Raw genomic sequence first — 22,018 nt, 5'->3', positions numbered from 1 at the left:
CCTCGTCAGTAAAAGAGATCACTTTACTTCCCTGCATTGTTAACGGGGGCTTTAGCCCCTGTGCAACCATTGCGTTGATAATGAAATAGCTGTCAAAACCCTTAGCATTGTGCGCGATGAATGTTACATTCTTGAACTTTGGGCGCCTAAAGTGTGCCAGAAACTGCAGTGCACAGTCGATTCCTTCGCCGACCCAAATTTCACCCCCCAAGGTTTTTGTACAAACCAAGAAAGGTATATGTACCCCATCTGCCCCCGCCATTGTTTCAAAATCATAAAACACAATGTTGTCATTGTGTTCTGTCTCTTTAGGCTGCACTCCTATGTAACACAAATGTTTTTCACACCCGAGCGTAGAATTAGATGGTAATTTTTCCTTGCATGTCTTACATTTTTTCGTCACACACTTGTGTGTTTTATCTACTTTACTCTTGGGGGTGTAGTAAGAAAGTTGGCAATCTGCACACTTTTTGTGTAAATCACAGTTACTGGCAATGTCTGTTGATCTCTGTTTCTGCTCTTTATGTCGAGAATGACAGCCGACTGTACGGCATGTTTTGTTGCAGTCTTTACAATAGATGGGTTTAAACTCTTCCCGGGTGCATGCGGGGTCAAAGGCAGACATAGCAATGCCCAGTACAGGAGTGACTCCATTGAGAACTGTACCCTGTATAGCAATGTTCACAGACATACGGAGAGCCTAAAAACCCCTTCAAGTTCTTAACACCATAGTAGTGGTTGTGTAGGAGGAACAAAAACACAGTTTTGTGTCGTGTGGGGGCGTCTGTCTGAAATGTACAAAGGGTTCGGTCGTCACCGTTTCGGTAAAAAACCACTATCTTACAGTTTAAGCTGTCTTCGAATTTATCAATGTCGCTGAATGTCACAGCTGTATGAGCTGTCAAACCCGCCATATTCTGGATCTCTTTACCGCGCTTGACCCCCTCATTATCAGTGAGGTTATCGTGTAACAACAGTGCTAAATTAATAGCAAAACACAGCTGGTTGGAGGAGTTCTGAACAACGTAAAGAAAACGCGCCTTCTTTTTAACAATCTCACTGTCTAACATTTTACTAATCATCCGTTTACCCTGAACCCCCCCACGGGGGGCCTGAACAATTTGAACCACGAGCTCCATGTTGCCTTCTGCCATTACCATGATATTCGATTGCATGGCTTTGAACAGCCCCTCCTCAAAATCATCCAGATTATCATCGGGACCATTTAAAATGGCTGATACGTTAACCCTTAGTTCTTCACCACGTAACTCAATTTGTATGATATCTTCTCTTTCTGCCCGTGCAAACGCATGTGCACGCATGTTATGCACATTGTTCATCAGACCCTGAAAATAGACTCCAAAGTCTGCTTCACCCCCAATAGGCGGTAGGACTAGAGACTGTCTCATTTCTATGTTACCGAATACAGGTCGAGAGATAACACTTGGCTCGGCATCTCTGCTAGTGCCTCCTCCTCCATACTGTGACAGGGGGCCCGGTGATTCCGAAGCATTCGGGGTGTCATTCTGATCAACATGTCTGTTACTTTGCATGGAGCAAGCGGGTGATTCTGAGTCATTCGAGCTGTCATTAACACACCCGTCATCTTGCATGCTGGAAACGGGGAGGCAGGCGTGGGGCGAAGCTTCGCTATTTTGTCCATCCAGACGGCGGGCATTGTCTAGAGGCTGCTCTAAAAGCCCTCGGTCTGCATAGCAGTCTATCACCCAATCCAAGGCACCGTCTAATGTTTTTGTTGGACTGCTTGAATTTGTTTCTGACAAGGCCGCGGGCTCGTTTACAGCTGAGCCCGCGTCATTTAACTCACTGTTGCTGCCTGAACACTGCGGAAATGACAGGTCCCTATATCTGAATTCATCATCATCATCATCATCATCACTGCACAATTCGTTTACATCCGGTAATACATGCAGAAAGGACCTTTCTCCATCTGTATAGGGGCTTGTTTCTGTCAAGGGCGTAGGCTCGCGTACATCTGTTATTGTGTCATTTAGCTCACTGTTACTGTCTGACCACTGTGGAAATGACATGTCTTCGTACACAAAGCCCTCACCACTGCATAGTTCATTTACATCAGGTAAACCCTCGATGAAGGACTTTTCGTCGTCTTTAAAATCATCCATGCTTGACCGTTTTTAAGAAATCACCCCCGCAAAAAACATAAAAAACAAAAAAATCAGTGGCACCGCTGAAGAAACATTCATGGACGTAAAGTCAACATACCTGACGGATACATCAATAACAGTTTTACATGTGATCTACGTGTAGCTTATTCAGATGGTGTGGCCTTAAAGCAGACCTTAACAAACAGCGTTTGTCCTTTTGATAACGGGGTCCTCCCCTTCAATTGCTCTAGAAAAGAAAAGAAAAGAAGAGGGTATAAGCATGTTTTTTTTTAAATACTCCAAAACAAAATCATTTAGCTATCATCTTTTGTATAAGCACACATAAAAAAGCATTTTTTACCTGGTAGGTTTGAATTGTCAAAAACACCGTCTGTGTTGAGATGACTTGTTGAACAGATCTGCGCTGAGCTGAGACCATGCAGGCCGCCGAGGGGTGCACCACCTTTTTAAAACAAGTGAGTACGTTATTCTGGATACTTACACCTGAAAGAACATATTTGATTTTTAAGAAATATAGCTAAATACACTTATAGTAAAAAAATGTACACCACATTATTTGTACTTAGAACGATACTTCATTAAAGCTTCTAAATAATTACATAATAGAAAAACACAGATGCATAGAGGTTATTTAACATGCACACACACACACACACACACACACACACATCAAGCAGCATTAACTAACTATATGCTATTATAACATAAAAAAATAAAAGTACTTACCATATATTTTCAAAATATCTGGGCCTTGACGGGGAAAAGCGAAGAGAGGCTGCCTAGATGTTTCCGGGCTTACTTATAGACCGCAATATGTAAATGATTCTAAAAACAACCAATGGGGTTATTCCTGATTGTTTAACAAATTAGCATTATATTGTATTTGTTTTGTTTTTTATGGTAGAGCAAATACTTTTTTATTTTAGGCTATTCTCCTGTATATATGTATGCGTGTATATATATATATATATATATATATACATATATATATATATATATACATATATATATACGCATACACATTACAAAAAAAACATGTAGATAGTTACATGAGAAAATAATGTAACTGCTTTTTCTGTTTTGCTCTGACCATCTGTCCTGCATTCGGAGACTTTTGTAATTAGCAGCCTCAGACCGTCTCCTCACACACACACACACACACACACACACACACACACACACACACACACACACACACACACCATTTGCCCCGCAGAGGATGTCTGGGGGTTTTATGGTCCCCCACACCTGTCTTGATTGTTCACCAAACTTTTCACGGCAGAGAATAGCAGAGAGAGAGAGAGAGAGAGAGAGTTAGTGAGATTGACAGTACTTTTACTAGTACTGGTTGTATATTTCTTGTTATTTGCAAGTATTTGTAAGTTACAGTCAATACTGCTGTATACAGGGGCACAGGAAGTGGTTAGGTGGCGGGACCTTGCTCTTTAGAGCTGATACATTACTTTTAAAATATATGGTTGTATATTTCATGTTATTTGCAAGTATTTGTAAGTTGCAGTCAATACTGCTGTATACAGGCGCACAGGAAGTGACTAGGTGGCAGGGACATTGATCCTATGCATATGTGATTCATTATAAAATTATTATTTTGTAAAACCGTAGGGGGCAGCATTTTATTTTCTCCTGGTTGTTACATTTCATGTTATTTTGCCGGAAGCGGGGCGACCGGTAGGGGCAGCATTTTTTTTTTTTATCATTTTCAAATTATTTTCAAATTTTATTTTGAAAACCGGCAGGGGCAGCATTTTATTTTTCTCATGGTTGTTAAATGTCATGTTATTTTATTTTGAAAACCGGAAGCGGGGGCGACCGGTAGGGGCAGCATTTTTATTTTTATCATTTTAAAAATATTTTTAAATTTTATTTTGAAAACCGGAAGCAGGGGCGACCGGTAGGGGCAGCATTTTTATTTTTTATCATTTTAAAAATATTTTTTAATTTTATTTTTGAAAAACCGGAAGTGGGGGCGGGACTTCCGGCGGAAGGGGCGGGGCTTAATAAGTAGGGAGAGGTGTGACCTGTCACACCACCTGTCACTTTTTGGATGGAAGTGGTATGTGTATAACTACTATTGAGTGAAACAAAGTGTTCACAAACTCTGAAGAAAAGGAAAAAAGAAAAAACCTGATACCTTATACGGTATCTATGAAACCAGTCTAACAAATGTAAACTTTGAATGCTGTCATCACTTGTATTATCTAGAATGTCTAATATACCAATAGTGACTACAGTTTAAACATGAAGACACAGCAACTCGTGGGAACTACGGTTGCCCGACTGATTTTCAAACACCTGTTATTTCCGTGGAGGTCCTGCTGGAGTCTCACGCAGGAATGCCGCCGCCTCCTTTGGTGTTTGGAAGAATCTTCTCCCTCCATCGGGGAGCGTGATCCTCAATGTTGCAGGATGGAGTAAGGCAAACAGAATATCCCTGGATCGAAGCTCCGTCTTAACCCGGGCATACTCCTTTCTGCGTTTCACCAAGCTGGCGCTTAGGTCCGGAAAAAACAGCACAGGCTTACCGTCGTACTTGATGGGACCCTTATTTTCTCTGGACCGCTGTGCGGCGATGCGCAGGATCTTGTCTCGGTCTTGGCATTTGAGCAGCCGTATCAGAACAGGACGCGGTCTCTGGTCTGCAGATGGACGGGGTCCAAAAGCCCGATGTGCCCGCTCTATTATCAGGGGCTCGGTGAAATGCTCTTGTCCCAAGGTGGCTGGGATCCAGTTAACAAAAAAGTTTACAGGATCGTTTCCCTCGCAGCTTTCCCCGAGATTAATGACACGTATATTATTGCGTCGGCTGTGGTTCTCAAGCTGGTCGACCTTCTCCATTAAAAAGTCATTTTCTTTTCTTAACTTGATAGCACGAGAGTCCAGGTCCACCAGCTGGTCCTCTGCCGTGCCAATACGGTCTTCCGCTTCGGTTACCCGGGAGCTCAACTTATCCAGCATAGATTTCAGTCCGGAGATAGACTGATTAATTTCTGCGGTTTTGGACTCGAGTTTACTGGAGAGAGCTTGATTGCCGTTTCTATTCTCTTGAAGGATAAGTGAGTCTCCTCCGCTCAGGTGTTGCTGTGCCGCCGCCGTCATTACACAAACTTCTTGCTCACAAGTCTCGCGAGCAATTTTCTCTATAGACGTCAGAATTTGCTTATCAGCTGAATGTTGTTCTTTGCTCCCTGATCTCAAGTCCATGCTGCATTCGTCCGACCAGATTAAAAGTGGGGTTGGGTGTTTTTAAAGGTTTTAAATTGAATTAGGATGGAGAGCCCCTGGGCTAGCGTCTATCTAGCTTCGCTGCATCACCTGACCCCCCGCACATTAACATTTTAATAGCACTTAATGACTGACTGAATGGAAATGACAATAAATGTAAAACGAAAAAAGCGATCATGAAAATGTTTCCAAAAAATGAATTAAATGATTTTTGATCACTTTGTTGTTCAGATATATCACATATTTGTAACTAGATGATACATTAATTGAAACAAAACACGGTATAAACTGAGGAGTGACTCCAGTGAGTTTCATGTGTTTTCTTCACTCCGCTGGGAAACTGCTCTCATGTCAAGAAGCATCAGATCAGCGCATGCCTCGTCCAATCAGTGAGCGATACACAGTAAGGGGGCGGGGCGAGTGTCTGAGGATTTCATCGAAGGATGGTCTGGTGGTTCCTCGATTATAGCTCCTCCATTATCGCTCCTCGATCCTCCAGCAAAAATAAGGCCATTGGGACGCTACTCAATTTGGCGCAGACAAATCAACTTCCGGTGAGACCGAGACCGAGGAGTGAGGAAATGAAAAATAAGAGAAGTGAGAAAGGGCCATGGAAGTGGTTTACATTCTGGTTACCACAGTTCCTCCAACATATAGGGGGGGTCCTATCATAGTGGGATTTCTGAGAGGGCGTAGTCAAATATTGTATCAGGTTCTTCCAGATATATTCCCTCCAATTCTGCGAGCTGGTACATTTCCATTGATATCTCCACATTGTTACCCATTATTCGCCAGATATAGCAACCCAGTCTCACGGCATTTCGTGTTATAGTCACCAAATGTAATCTATTGATTCGTGTTCACCAACACGATTTCCCCCTTTTTTTCGTGTCACACAGAACGATTTAAAAAGCAATGTATTTATATTGGTAGTATGTTTCATGCCTGCACCACGTCTTTTTGTCCGGTTGGGTCTTGGAAGACCGGAAGCTGTGGGGTTCATAAAAACTCAATATCAAGCCACGACACATTTACCATTCAATCTCGTCCAACTGATCTTGCAGCTGTCACTCCTCGGCTCTTGGTAGTTCAGGCATTTATCAAACCTGGCAACTCCGGGCTTCCTGGCAGCTGTCAATCAAAGTCCAGTGGCTCCGCCCCAAAATGCCAGAAACTTTTCACGCGCGCGTAGACAGACTCCGCGAGCGAGTGAGGCTGACACTCCCGCGAGGGAGAAAGAGGGCTGTCTCTCTCGCGAGCGAGCGCATAGCCTCTCGCGAGCGAGCGCATAGCCGCTCGCGGGGGTTTAATCTGTGCGCGAGAGTCATTTTATGCGCATGTAAAAGCACATTTTCCGCTCGTGAGTAGCTTGTTTTGCGCGCTAGAATATTGACCCAAATCTGACTCGATATCAAGCACCAACTATCAAATATCTCTCCTGATTGTTGGCACTTGACAATCACCTTTCCCTGAATTTTACTCAGGTGTAACTAAAGTCTGATTTAAGGGTTGTTTATATTTCACATCAGAATCTGCAAAGTAACTAAAATAAATGTAGTGGAGTAAAAATACCAGGTTAACCTCTGAATTGTAGTGGAGTATAATTACAAAGTAACAATGAGCTGTCATGTGGGTATATATTAATGCTGCCCATTATGGACATTTGATAACACCAATGTATTTAATACTGGCAACTTCTAATTGTGGGAAAAACGAAAACATTCCCAGTAGAGACGTCCCATAGAACATTTTGCGAAACAGAATCGTCAGCATGTGTAGTTCTGGGGGTGGGGTGGGGGCTGGTCCCGTTCGAGTGATAGTCTTGGATAGTCTGCCGTGGTTTTGTTCCACTTCAAAGTGCTGTTTGACGCTCGGCGTAACCTTGGCGCACTGCCACTCGAACATCCAATCCCAGAGCTTGAAGATTAATCATGGGGTTTGTCAAGCAAAGGAACTGTACTCCCAAACGATAGCTGAGGATTATGGGTAGTGTAATGTCTTCGGCCATCCTAAACTCCGAAATGTTTTTTGGATTTCATATCGCATTAACACCATATCCCAACGTGCATTGCGGCTAAAACATCCAATCACCGAGCTTAAACCATAGTTGAGGATCTTGGGTAATCAGTTCAGTGGGTGTGTATCGCAATGATGCTCAAAATGTCCCATATAGGCCTACGTCTGTTTCCTGTTGAAATTCACTTCCTGACGGACGGCAAAAAGCCCGAGATTATAGAATTAAACAAATAAATAAAAACAAAGATAATTGTGTGTTATTGTTGAGTAGATAACAGTGTGTTATTTAGAAAAGAATAACAAATTAGAAGGAAAAAAAGATTTAAAAAATACATATTTCAGTATTCTGAGCCCCATTTATTTCCCTCACGGACGGCAAAAAAAGTCCGAAATTATACGATTTAAAATAAAAACAATAATCGTGGCTTGATATTGAGTAAGCCAGTCAGCTTGCAGTAAAGCGCCTCTTGCGGGAACGGAGCCGGTTACACATCCAGGAAAGTGTGTTGAAGCGAAGAACCCAGGAGCGTCATACTGGGCTGAACCTCTCCCAAATCGTGGTGCACGCTAGCAAGACACAGGAGCTGTGGGAGAAGTATCACAAAGCCTCAGGCCACATGGGCGTAGCCAAGATCGACGCACTGCTGAGGAAGACTTTCTACTGGGCAGGGATGGGAACAGACCTACAGATATGGGCATCGAGTTGTGCAAGCTGTACACAACAGAAAAGGGGCCCAGAGGTAAGAACACCTTTGGTTCCTATCCTAACATCATACCCTTTGGAAGTGGTTTCAATTGACTACATGTCTCTTGGCCGGCATAGCGACACTTACCCTTATCTATTGGTTATGACTGACCTTTTCACAAAGTATGGATGGGCCATCCCTACAAAAGACCAGACGGCAGCCACCACAGCTCGTGTTCTCTGGCGCCACCTCATCCAGCCGTGGGGTTGCCCAGAACGTATCCTGTCCGACCAAGGGGCAGCCTTTGAGTCAAACTTGGTAGCACAATTGTGTAGCCTTTACGGGTGTTCAAAGGTCCGAATCACACCCTACAGGCCCCAAGGAAACGGGGCCTGTGAAAGATTTAACAAGACTCTGTTGTCTCTCCTAGGATCATTGAGCCTGGAAGACCAAGTACGATGGCCAGACCACTTGCCTTCTCTGCTCCAGATGTATAACTATACCACTCATGAGACCACTGGAATGACCCCACATTTTGTAATGTTTGGCCAACATGCCCGCCTGCCTGTGGAAACTGCTGTAGGAGCACCACCACTGACCCAAAGACATGACCTGATAGGCTGGGTTTACCAGCATAACCTGACCTTGCAGAGAGTTTACAAACAGGTGGCAGCAAAGACCAGAGAAAACCGACTGCGAGACAAGGACAGGTATGATCGGAAAGCAAAGGTCCTCCCCTTGTTACCCAGAGAGTGGGTGTTGTTGCGAAAACTTCCGCCGCAGAGGGCAGGGCAAGTTGGCGCCCCACTGGAGGTCCCAACTCTATGTTGTTCATGACCAACTACGCCCTGGCTTGCCAGTTTTCAAGTGTTGTCTTCCACTCCATCCCCACAGGCTCTGCACCACCTAGCCGGGAGCGCTACAGGCCAATCCCACCAAGCCTCTACCCAGAGCTGAGGAGACTTCTTCAAAACATGTTGGACACTGATGTCATTAAGGAAAGCTCTAGTCCTTCGGCGGCGCCCATTGTACTTGTGAAAAAGAAAGATGGATCCTGGCGCTTCTGTGTCGATTACAGGAAACTCAATGCCCTGACTCACAAAGACGCCTACCCCTTGCCCAGAATTGAAGAATCCCAGAGCAAGTTGGCACCCCACTGGCAGTCCCAACTCTATGTTGTTCATGACCAACTACGCCCTGGCTTGCCAGTTTTCCAGATCAGGCCAGAAGGAAAGGAAGGCCCTATCAAGACAATCCATCGGAACCATCTTAGGCCTTGCCTATTCAATCCACCTGTAGCACCACAACAAGTCCCGGAGACTGAAACAAACCCCATCTTCCCCAATGCTCAATTCCCTAGATCCCCTGTTGTTGCCTTTAACCCTTGTGCCCACAGTATTTGCCCCTCCCACAAATCCCATAGGAGAGGACCCTATAGCCCCACAAGGGCCGAGAAATTGATCACCCCCGCGAAGGTCCCAGAGACAAAATAGGGGTAGGCCTCCAGACAGGTATGGACATTAAGATTGTCGGGACGACAACTGTTAAAGGGGGGAGGAGTGTCATAAAATGCATAAAGCCATCTTGTAAGACAGTGGGATGTATGGTTAAACCTTTTTATGACTGTTGCATGTTATACATTGTTGTGATTGTAATGTTGTTGTGCGCTATCATGGCGATGAACTCTTGTTGGGTATAAATATTTGCATGCTTCCTTAACCTCCTCCACGAACTGTCATGACAAAAACACACAGACGCGTTGCTAATTGACACACCTGAACCCAGCTAAAATCAGCGATCTCATTAGCCAGTTGCCGATTCCACTCCCCTATAAATATGCCAGATTACCTGCTGGACGACAGGATGTTTCCGTCGACAGTTACTGCCTTGCCTCACCGCAGATCGGACCGGATCGGATCCCTCTTGCTCCAGTCCTCGCCACGAACTGATCCTCCTCAGCTCCTCTTCGTCTGGTGAACCAGACCTTCCTCCTCTCGCCCTGGTGAAGCGGCCTCCGATCATCGTTGTTGTTTCAACCGATCTAAATCTCGAAACTAAGGGAAGTGATAATCTCCTCCTTGTTGAACTTGTGTCCTTTCACTGAAGTTTATGTGGTGTATAAGAGTCCCCCTTCTGTGTACCGAGGGTTCCGTGACCAGAGGGCGACGGCAGAGTGGCAGTGACGATTTTGGCTGGCTGGCCACGTGGAATATCCGGCACTGGATTTCCCGGACTGGACCGAAACAGTGGCCGCACTCTACCGAAAGTCCCGCTGAAGCACGCCCTTTCCCTGGCGCAAGGGGAAACGCGGATTTTCCATATGAACGGATTTTCCATATGAACTGGACTGGTACTGGACCAAACTGGACTTTGGGTATTTTTAAACCATTCCCCTGAACTATTTATTGCTTGACGCATTGGACATTATTTTAAAGTAATTTTGTAATAAAGACAAATCATTTCATACGTTTCGTTGTGTCATTCTCACTGTGTTGGTGTGGCCGGGAATATGAACCTTTTAGATACATTTGATGTTAGCAGGCTACTCTAGTCCGTTACACCTGTATAGTTTTAATGACAGTATCATGAATGCCTTCTCCTCTGCTAAAGCCCCTCTTACCTGTGGGGTTCCCCAAGGCTCTATTCTGGGCCTCAAGGTTCTATTCTGGGCCTCTTTCTACTGTCTACCTAGGTTCTATTCTCACTAACACAACATTCCCTTCCATTGTTACGCCGACGATGTACAGATCTGCCTCTCAATTAAAATGTCGATAACTCATTACAGCCGTTGATGGACTGCTTGTCCCAGAAGCGTCTCGTCGCTGGGCTCCGCTCGAAATAGGATCCAAGTCTATTTTTCGACGCGAGGCGTTGCAGAGGCGGCGGGCAGGAAGTGGACCGGTGACAGCATCCGGCCCATCTCCCAAATAAACTAATTTGCAGACCCTATCCCTCCGTAGTCTTTCAAGTAGGAGGAGAAATGCCAGCGTTCTCCTCTGGTTTACAGGCACTGTGTAAATTATATATATAGAATAATTATGATGATGAATGCATTTTTTTACCACTAAAATACAGCAACTCATCTTTGATTTATGTTGTTTATAACTGGAATATTGTAAGTATTATTAACTTTGTCTGTACAAAGTGGCATGTCCAGGAAATATGCAAAAAATCAAAACAAACTGCGAGCCGGCAGGCAAGACGCTCCGCTTCTGAAATGCTTCTGAAACGCTCCTGAAACGCCCCCGGTAGGGTATGACGCCGGAGGAGGCCGGACCAAAACCGCGGCGCAGCCGTAACACGACGCAGACGGACTTGGTGGAATCGAGGGGTTAGAAGGTGTCGGCGACTGTCTGACATGCAAGGAAGAACGGCTGTCCACAGGCTGTTCCAACTTTAACAACTTTATTAACTTCCAGGGTAGTGAATTGAACATGCAATTGTAATTGGGCGTGTGGTATATTTTCATGCATGCACACGCATGTTCCACAACACACAAACTGAACAACACTCAATTGTCCGATCGCTACCAGTGTCCTTGCGATCTTGTTATAACAACGAGTGCACGTTACTGATGCAATATGGTTGAGACCATTTAAAGGCAGAGAGTGAAATTCAGTGAATACACGTAGTTTACAGAGATGCTGGATGAGAAACCAATGTGAGTTTGGAAAATTGCACAATATAAATCTATTCTAGTAGACCTCAACAATGGAGTTATGATCAGTGGAAATGGCCATGACATGTCTCCTTTAAAACATAAAGATAAAAAGGTTTTAAAAAGTTATTGTTTAATGTTTTAGGTGACGCTACTCAGCCAATCAAATCAGTGCAGTCAGTGAGTCAGCACGATAGATTCAAACACACACACAGAGACGAGACAAGAAGAGAGAAACAGTCGGAGTAATTTCAAACGGCGGAAGGTAGACAGCGAAAACAGAGCATTTAATGACATGTGCTCTTACTGGACCTCTTTGAAATGCAATTGAATACCCCTGCATTATAGCAACAATAAAAATAATAATTGGGAGGGGGGGTGCGGCTGTTCTTATATTCTCTGAGGGGAGGCTCACCTTCCCACACTTTGAAAACCCCTGCTCTAATATATTCTGCTCGTTATTCAATTTGTGTATTATTTCAAGTTCCTTCAATCTGTCCTCGTCCCGTCCTCGGAAAATACTCTTAGTTTAGCAGGGAACACGGTCTGGAAGCGAATATTTCTCTGCCTTAGCACTCGCTTTGCCTCAGAGTAGTCTTTAAGTTTTTGCAAAATAGCTGGTGGGTAATCTTGGTCGAAGTATATCTGTCTCCCGTTGAAACATTTTTTGTTGAGTATCGGAGAAACTTGATAATTATTGATCGCGTCTTGTCCTCCCTGTCTCCGGAGGCCCTCGGTACGAGCGCTCGGTACGCTCCTTCAATGCCGAGCTCTGTGGCGTGGGGGATCTCAAGATAAGAGGAGACTTTATTGATCCTGAAGGAAATTGTTGTGCCAGAGCAACAAAAATACAACAAACACAGCAGCACAACAGCAAAACTGTACACTAAAAGTGCAGCAAAAAGAGCAACTAAACATCTACAGAACACATGAAACATAGATGGTCACATAATTAATGTAATTATCAACAGTATTTAGTAGTGCAAAAACTAAAACGTAGTGGCAGATACGTAATTGCACGTTATCATAGCATATTATTAATAACTAGAAAATGCATTTCCTGCTGAAAATGCGTGCGAATGCTGTAAACTGTGTACATTTGTTGCTGAATTTAGCTGAAAATGCAGAAAAGCTGAATATGTTATTAGTTGAATGGTCTCTGTAGCTGCTTTTAGCTACAGAAACCAAGTAAGTGTGTTGCTGAACTTAGTGGAGAAATGCAGAAAAATGAAATGATTTGAATCAAATTGTTACAGCTCAAATGCATTGCAATGACTTTGTTGAAAACTTGAAAGTGAAATGTTAAACTGGAAGAGTAGGAACAATTGTGAAGAAGCTTAATATTTAAAAGAAAAGGTTTAAAAAAGGTATAAACAACAAAATGTATATACTATATGTATGAATATTTTAACTGCAAACTTTTGAACTGAAACCATACGTCACCAATAATGTATAAAATATGTGGAACGTGTTGAAGTCAGTATGAAGTCTCCATCAGACAGAAAATAATAGACTGAGACAGTCTGTTACACTCCAGTCTCTGTGTTTGTGTTTGAGGTGAAAACGTTATCAAACACCAGACTGTGTGAGCCCAGAGATCAAGGTTACCATGGTGATGACGTTATCAAACACCTGTGTACTGAGCCCAGAGATCAAAGGTTTCCATGGATATGTGCTGTGAAAGGAGAACCTTTTCATTGTTCTGAATGAGAAATAAACCTCTTACATTTCTAACTATAGTTTAAAAACGGTAGCTGCTTTCGGTAAAATCTGCTTTTTGTGCACTTTCAGGTCAATAATGTGGCATTTTTGGCAGATTTACTAAAGGTGTGCAGCTGCTGCTCTGAGGAAAGATCAGTCTGAATTTACAATTGGCCTTAATTAAATATCTCAAAAAGTGTAAAAGATATGAAAAATCTGAAGAACAAGTTTTATAGCTGAAGGTCTTATGACCGCTTTAAAGTTGGAATGAAGTATATACAGTGGGGCAAAAAAGTATTTAGTCAGCCACCAATTGTGCAAGTTCTCCCACTTAAAAAGATGAGAGAGGCCTGTAATTTTCATCCTCGGTACACTTCAACTATGAGAGACAGACTGGGGGGAAAGAATCCAGGAAATCACATTGTAGGATTTTTAATGAATTAATTGGTAAATTCCTCGGGAAAATAAATTTGGTCACCGACAAACAAACAAGATTTCTGGCTCTCACAGACCTGTAACTTCTTCTTTAAGAGCCTCCTCTGTCCTCCACTTGTTAACTGTATTAATGGCACCTGTTTGAACTCGTTATCAGTATAAAAGACACCTGTCCACAACCTCAAACAGTCACACTCCAAACTCCACTATGGCCAACACCAAAGAGCTGTCAAAGGACACCAGAAACAAAATGGTAGACCTGCACCAGGCTGGGAAAACTGAATCTGCAATAGGTAAGCAGCTTGGTGTGAAGAAATCAACTGTGGGAGCAATTATTAGAAAATGGAAGACATACAAGACCACTGCTAATCTCCCTCGATCTGGGGCTCCACGCAAGATCTCACCCCGTGGGGTCAAAATGATCACAAGAACGATGAGCAAAAATCCCAGAACCAGACAGGGGGACCTAGTCAATGACCTGCAGAGAGCTGGGACCAAAGTAACAAAGGCTACCATCAGTAACACACTACGCCGCCAGGGACTCAAATCCTGCAGTGCCAGACGTGTCCCCCTGCTTAAGCCAGTACATGTCCAGACCCATCTGAAGTTTGCTAGAGAGCATTTGATGATCCAGAAGAGGATTGGGAGAATGTCATATGGTCAGATGAAACCAAAATAGAACTTTTTGGTAAAAACTCAACTAGACGTGTTTGGAGGAGAAAGAATGCTGAGTTGCATCCAAAGAACACCATACCTACTGTGAAACATGGGGGTGGAAACATCATGCTTTGGGGCTGTTTTTCTGCAAAGGGACCAGGACGACTGATCCGTGTAAAGGAAATAATGAATGGGGCCATGTATCGTGAGATTTTGAGTGACAACCTCCTTCCATCAGCAAGGGCATTGAAGATGAAACGTGGCTGGGTCTTTCAGCATGACAATGATCCCAAACACACCGCCCGGGCAACGAAGGAGTGGCTTCGTAAGAAGCATTTCAAGGTCCTGGAGTGGCCTAGCCAGTCTCCAGATCTCAACCCCATAGAAAATCTTTGGAGGGAGTTGAAAGTCCGTGTTGCCCAGCGACAGCCCCAAAAAACATCACTGCTCTAGAGGAGATCTGCATGGAGGAATGGGCCAAAATACCAGCAACAGTGTGTGAAAACTTACGACAGTCTTTCTTCTCTGACATCATTACCAAAAACAAAAACAATGCACGTGCCTTGTTTGCTACCGTCGACAGACTAACTACCCCCCCAGTGTCAGTAGCCTCTGAATTTCTATCCACCAGGGCATGCAATGATTTTGCCTCCTTTTTCACTGACAAAATTCAGAAAATCAGACAAGCAGTCAGTGCCTCTGCATCAGGTACAGCAAATGTGTTGTCCCTATGTCCACCTAATATCAATTCAAACACCATGACACAATTCCATCAGATTAATGATAAAAACCTAGAGGACATTATTCAACTTCTGAAATCCTCCTCCTGCTGCCTTGATATTATTCCAACATGATTTTTCAAAGATGTTTTTCCTTGCATGGCCTCAGATCTACTTCATATAGTAAACAAATCTCTTCACTCAGGTATTTTTCCACAGGCCCTGAAAACTGCAGTCATTAAACCGCTCTTAAAAAAGAATAATCTAGATGCTTCAGTAATGAACAATTATAGGCCCATATCAAACCTGCCATTTCTAGGTAAAATCATTGAAAAAGTTGTTTTTCAACAGTTGAGTAATTTCTTGCATTTAAATAGTTGTTTCGATGTGTTCCAGTCAGGCTTTCGTCCAAACCACAGCACTGAGACTGCTCTTGTAAAGGTCTTTAATGACATCCACTTAAACACAGACAGTGGCAGAACTTCAGTGTTAGTATTATTAGATCTCAGTGCTGCGTTTGACACTGTTGACCAAAACATATTACTCGACCGACTAGAAAACTGGGTGGGACTTTCGAAAACAGTTCTGAATTGGTTTGAATCCTACTTAAAGGACATAAACAACTTTGTTTCTATAGGTAAATACACATCTGAGTTGACAAAATATGACATGTGGGGTACCTCAAGGCTCCATCTTGGGGCCTCTTCTCTTTAACATCTACATGCTACCACTGGCTCAGATAATGAAGAACAACAAAATAAGTTACCATAGCTATGCGGATGACACACAAATGTACGTAACAATTTCACCAGGAGACTATGCTCCAATTCAAACACTGAGTAAGTGCATTGAACAAATCAATGACTGGATGTGTCAGAACTTTCTCCAATTAAACAAAGATAAAACTGAGGTAATGGTTTTTGGAGCCAAGTCAGAACGTATCAAACATAGCGCTGAGCTTCAGTGTGCAATGTTCAAAACAACAGATAAAGCCAGAAATCTAGGTGTAGTCATGGACTCTGACCTGAGTTTCAACAGTCACATTAAAACAGTTACTAAATCAGCCTACTATCACCTAAAGAATATATCTAGGATTAAAAGACTAATGTCACAGCAGGATTTGGAAAAACTTGTCCATGCTTTTATCTTCAGTAGACCGGACTACTGCAATGGTGTCTTCACAGGTCTCACTAAAAAATCTATTAGAAAGCTGCAGCTGATCCAGAACGCTGCTGCTCGAGTCCTCACTAACACTAAGAAAGTGGATCACATCACTCCTGTTCTGAAGTCTTTACACTGGCTTCCTGTGTGTCAAAGAATAGATTTCAAAATACTGCTGCTGGTTTATAAAGCACTGAATGGTTTAGGCCCAAAATACATTTCTGACCTCCTGCTAAATGATGAACCATCCAGATCTCTCAGGTCTTCAGGGACTGGTCAGCTTTCTGTCTCCAGAGTCAGAACTAAACATGGTAAAGCAGCGTTCAGTTATTATGCTCCAAATATCTGGAACAAACTCCCAGAAACCTGCAGGTCCGCTGCAACTCTGACTACTTTTAAATCCAGGCTGAAGACTTTTCTTTTTGTCGCTGCTTTTAATTGAACTATTCATATCTTAGACTGCACTGTAACTTTTATCCATGTACTTTTTCTTTTAATGTTTATTTTATTATCTTTTCTTTTTAATGACTGTTTTTAAATGCCATTTTCTTAATGTCTTTCGTTTTTTGTAAAGCACTTTGAATTGCCTTGTGTTGAAAGGTGCTATATAAATAAACTTGCCTTGCCTTGCCTTGTCTTGTGAAGACTTCCGGTGACGCCACCGGAACTCCGGTGTGCTGGATTTTTATTGCGTAGATGCAAGAAGGCAGTCCTTCTTGCAAGTGTGTTTAATGTTGGAGTGAAAGGACCCAGCCTAATCATAGGTAACAGTGAGTTCCTTACGTTGGTGCTGGGGGCCAGGGATGGGACACACAGATGAGCTGTATCTGTAGATGGTGTGTTTCAGAGCAGTTTGGAGCACAGAACAAGCTGTTATGTCGGAGATTAACATTGAAAAGTTTTAGCAGAACTGAGATCTAACAAGACAAGAGCAGAGACACGTCTTCTGTCTGATGCAATCAGAAGACCATGTGTGACTGTCAACAGTGCTCTGTCTATGGATGGATTATGATGGTCATACAGAATGTGAATGATTGAATGGCTAGTGTACAGTGACAGTATATAGGGATTCTTCAGCTGAGACATTAAAAGGCCCTCCTTGTAGGATTTGTTCTTATCTGTTCATTTTGTGGAGATAACAATAGTTGCTGTAACCCCAGATGGTGATTTGTGGTAGAAACATGAATGTAAATATTCCCCTTGACAATAACCTCCCTTTAAGTGTAGAGGAAGAACAGATCAGTGACAGAGTGGTGGAGTGATAGATTGTAAAACAATGGTAGCATTTTCACTAGTGGGACCCAGCACACCCTGTGATGTTCCTGCAACAGGTGTATATGAATCCATACATTGCATATTTTTTCCACCATGCAGGCAGAAGAGCAGGAAGTTTGGAGACAGCCAGCTTCCATCGCTGGGAACCAAAACCCCGCCCCCTTCCCCTCACAGGGTCAATGAAGTCAGGATGATTGGCAGACAGATCATTGGAGGCGTGAGCCTGGTGGCCTTGTCTCCAGAGAGGATGTCTCCGATCCGCCGGTCCCTCCGGCAGGACAGTAACGGAGCAGAAGTGGAGATTGTCAACAGAAGCAGAGGAAGTGGCTCTTCCTCCTCTACCTCGTCTGTTTTTTTGGACAGCCCTCTGGGACAACCAGAGAGACTGCTTCATGGTCATGTGACCAACAGCAACCCCCAGAGGTGAGCTATAGCCAGAGTGACCCCGTTCATTCCTTCATTGTAAACACTTTATGAGGTGTATATTTAATAAAAAGTCCTCCTCAGACCTACGTTTTCAAACACATTGGTAAAGACAAGATGCAGCAATCACACACTGCTTCAACACATTACATTTTAATAGCAATCATGATTTTGGCTTCCTACAAACAAACAAACATGATGGCATGTGATAATGAAGTTGTACATGCGCCTAAACGCCTGTGCAGTGTGGCGTCCAGAGCAGAAGATTAATAACCTGTTTATTACTAGTCCTGTCTGTCTGTGCGGTTTTGTCATAGCCTTCATCAGAGAACAATGGCTTTAATTAAATATAAAAGTGCAAAACAAATATTTTGTTACTAATTAAAGCCTTATCAGGATAAATAATCATAGATCTATTATTGATAAACAATTGTGATAATCATTTTGGCCATCTTGCAGCCCTCCTGCAGAGCAAGAGAGATATTTTTCTTAGTTTCCTGTGATATGGAGTTCTCTCTCTTGACAATCATTACAGTAGTGTGCCGTTTGGAGTTGTTGCCCACTAGTAATACTGTAGAGCACAAGGTGGGTCTCCTTTGTTCTTTCTTTGACCTTGAGGAGAGACACTATGCGGTTTGAAAAGAACAATACACATTTTTTTTTTTGCAATAAATATGATATGAACACTCATAAGGGCCAGGATGGCACACAGTGAGGAAGGCTTCATCTCTTTTCTTTGGCATGTCTGCTGGATTGCATTGTGAATTTGAAGGGCTGATTATGAAACATCATATGATTCAGAAATTACACAGACGCCCCATTTAAGACCTCATGTGATACTGTGCATGTCTTTGTATTTTTCAGTGAGAGAATGAAAGCCATGGAGGAGCAGATAGCCAGTCTGGCAGGGCTGGTGCACAGTGCTCTGTCTATGGGGTCAGATGTTCCAGCAGTCAAGGCTCTCAGGTCTGTAAAAGCACACTTTATCTCTTTAGTGAGCAGCAGCTCTTCAGAATCAATATGTTGTTTGATTCAGCCATGATTTGTTTACAAACTCATATATTAGCTTGAACAAGGAAATAATTCTGCCCAACACATACAGTAGGGTACTAATCATGTCTGTATATTTCAGGTAATATAAATATGAAGTTAGTTGAGTGTAGTGTATAAACCCTGGCTAGACCAAGGATGGTAGGTTTATTATGTAACTGTCTGTGTGATTTTCAGTGAGAATGCTGAATGCAAACATCTCAAAAATGGAGCTGGTGAGAAACGTTTTTATTTTAATTATTTTCCATAATTTGAACGGATGTTCCCGTAACCTGCCACAAAGAACATGCTACACCTTACTTTGACCTTCAGGAGCATCACCTGAGGTCCCTGTGGCTGTGATTGAAAGCGTCTGCCCCGCCCCCCCCTCGGACAGTGGGCTGCAGCAGAGCTTGGTGTTAGCGAAGAGACATGTGTGTGATCTGCGCCTCCAACTCAACCAACTCAGACACTTACAGGTAAATTACCTGGGTACTCCACAATTGTAATCATCATCATCATCATCATCATCATCATCATCATCATCATCATCATCATCATCATCATCATCATCATCATCATCATCATCATCATCATCATCATCATCCTCAGCCTCATCATCCCCATACATACACTGAACAAAAGTATAAATGCAACACTTTTGTTTTTGCTCCCATTTTTCATGAGATGAACTCAAAGATCTAAAACATTTTCTAAATACACAAACTAACCATTTCTCTCAAATATTGTTCACAAATCTGAAAAGATCTGTGATAGTGAGCACTTCTCCTTTGCCGAGATAATCCATCCCACCTCACAGGTGTGGCATATCAAGATGCTGATTAGACAGCATGATTATTGCACAGGTGTACCTTAGGCTGGCCACAATAAAAGGCCACTCTGAAATGTGCAGTTTTGCTTTATTGGGGGGGTCTGGGGGGGGTCCGAAAACCAGTCAGTATCTGGTGTGACCACCATTTGCCTCACGCAATGCAACACATCTCCTTCGCATAGAGTTGATCAGGTTGTTGATTGTGGCCTGTGGAATGTTGGTCCACTCCTCTTCAATGGCTGTGCCAAGTTGCTGGATATTGGCAGGAACTGGAACACGCTGTCGTATACGCCGATCCAGAGCATCCCAAACATGCTCAATGGGTGACATGTCCGGTGAGTATGCTGGCCATGCAAGAACTGGGATGTTTTCAGCCTCCAGGAATTGTGTACAGATCCTTGCAACATGGGGCCGTGCATTATCATGCTGCAACATGAGGTGATGGTCGTGGATGAATGGCACAACAATGGGCCTCAGGATCTCGTCACGGTATCTCTGTGCATTCACAATGCCATCAATAAAATGCACCTGTGTTCGTCGTCTATAACATACGCCTGCCCATACCATAACCCCACCACCACCATGGGCCACTCGATTCACAACATTGACATCAGAAAACCGCTCACCCACACGACGCCACACACGCTGTCTGCCATCTGCCCTGAACAGTGAAAACCGGGATTCATCCGTGAAGAGAACACCTCTCCAACGTGCCAGACGCCATCGAATGTGAGCATTTGCCCACTCAAGTCGGTGACGACGACGAACCGGAGTCAGGTCGAGACCCCGATGAGGACGACGAGCATGCAGATGAGCTTCCCTGAGACGGTTTCTGACAGCAGAAATTATTTGGTTATGCAAAGCGATTGTTGCAGCAGCTCTCCGAGTGGCTGCTCTCAGACGATCTTGGAGGTGAACATGCTGGATGTGGAGGTCCTGGGCTGGTGTGGTTACACGTGGTCTGCGGTTGTGAGGCCAGTTAGATGTACTGCCAAATTCTCTGAAACGCCTTTGGAGACGGCTTATGGTAGAGAAATGAACATTCAATTCACGGGCAACAGCTCTGGTGGACATTCCTGCTGTCAGCATGCCAATTGCACGCTCCCTCAAAACTTGCGACATCTGTGGCATTGTGCTGTGTGATAAAACTGAACATTTTAGAGTGGCCTTTTATTGTGGCCAGCCTAAGGCACACCTGTGCAATAATCATGCTGTCTAATCAGCATCTTGATATGCCACACCTGTGAGGTGGGATGGATTATCGGCCGATCGATCGGAGCACCCCTAGTCAAAGGTTCCTGTGCTCAGGGGCATGAATGAAAACCAGTTCTGTTGTTGATTCCTGAGTTGTTCCATGTGCTCCAGCTGTCAAACCAGGAGAGCCTGAGATCCATGCTACGGATGGCGGGTGAAGAGCTGGTGGTGCTGATGTGTGATGGGCTGGTTCAGAGTGAGGAGGCAGCAAACAGACGGCTGGAGATGGAGCGGGAGAGGATCCACTACCTGACCGCAGAGGAGAGGACACTCAAACAGCTTCAGTAAGGGTTTTGCATTTTTTGTTTTAGAAAAAAGACTGTAGCAGTGAAAGAAGAAGTAGCATAGCCTTTTTCTCACAAATACAAAGTAGATTCTATCAGCAGTAATCCCCCTTCAGGACATTCAGAGGTTCTGCTGCTACAGTTTGGCTGGTATGACCAGTAGATCATTGTGCCTAATGTTAGCAACCTTCAGATAGATTTAGCTGCCTTCCTTTTGGTTAGTTCACTGATTTTATGACTTAACAAGTAATGAAATTATGTAGGATTTTTTTAATGTCATAACATTTCTCAACAGACTGGTTTGTTACTTCTTATTACACGGCTTATTGGAATACTCTATTATGATGGGTCAGTGTGGACATTAAGACCCCATGTACACGCATACGAAACGCAAACGAACCGAATATGATATAAAAAACTTCTTCCGTTCACACGAGACCGCTCGGGAGCGTTGGAGACGCTGTAGTACATATACCGGGACTGTAAGTGGCGCTGTAC

At 43.5% G+C, this 22,018-nt stretch overlaps 1 protein-coding gene across 3 annotated transcripts in view; it reads left to right on the top strand.

The window, feature by feature from the left end:
• Positions 1 to 22,018, top strand: part of si:ch211-207d6.2 (sickle tail protein) — a 179,196-nt gene that overhangs the window by 93,471 nt on the left and 63,707 nt on the right. For all 3 annotated transcript variants that reach the window (XM_034206392.1, XM_034206390.1, XM_034206389.1), the window contains exons 7-11: positions 17,798 to 18,121; positions 18,986 to 19,087; positions 19,349 to 19,386; positions 19,484 to 19,629; positions 21,348 to 21,520. In XM_034206392.1, the coding sequence (XP_034062283.1) occupies positions 17,798 to 18,121; positions 18,986 to 19,087; positions 19,349 to 19,386; positions 19,484 to 19,629; positions 21,348 to 21,520 (783 nt within the window). The remainder of the gene's footprint in view (positions 1 to 17,797; positions 18,122 to 18,985; positions 19,088 to 19,348; positions 19,387 to 19,483; positions 19,630 to 21,347; positions 21,521 to 22,018) is intronic.

Source organism: Gymnodraco acuticeps, unplaced genomic scaffold (genome assembly GCF_902827175.1).
Source record: "Gymnodraco acuticeps unplaced genomic scaffold, fGymAcu1.1, whole genome shotgun sequence".
NCBI lineage: Eukaryota > Metazoa > Chordata > Actinopteri > Perciformes > Bathydraconidae > Gymnodraco > Gymnodraco acuticeps.
Note: the sequence above shows the minus strand (reverse complement) of the source record. Positions and strands in the feature narration are given on the sequence as shown.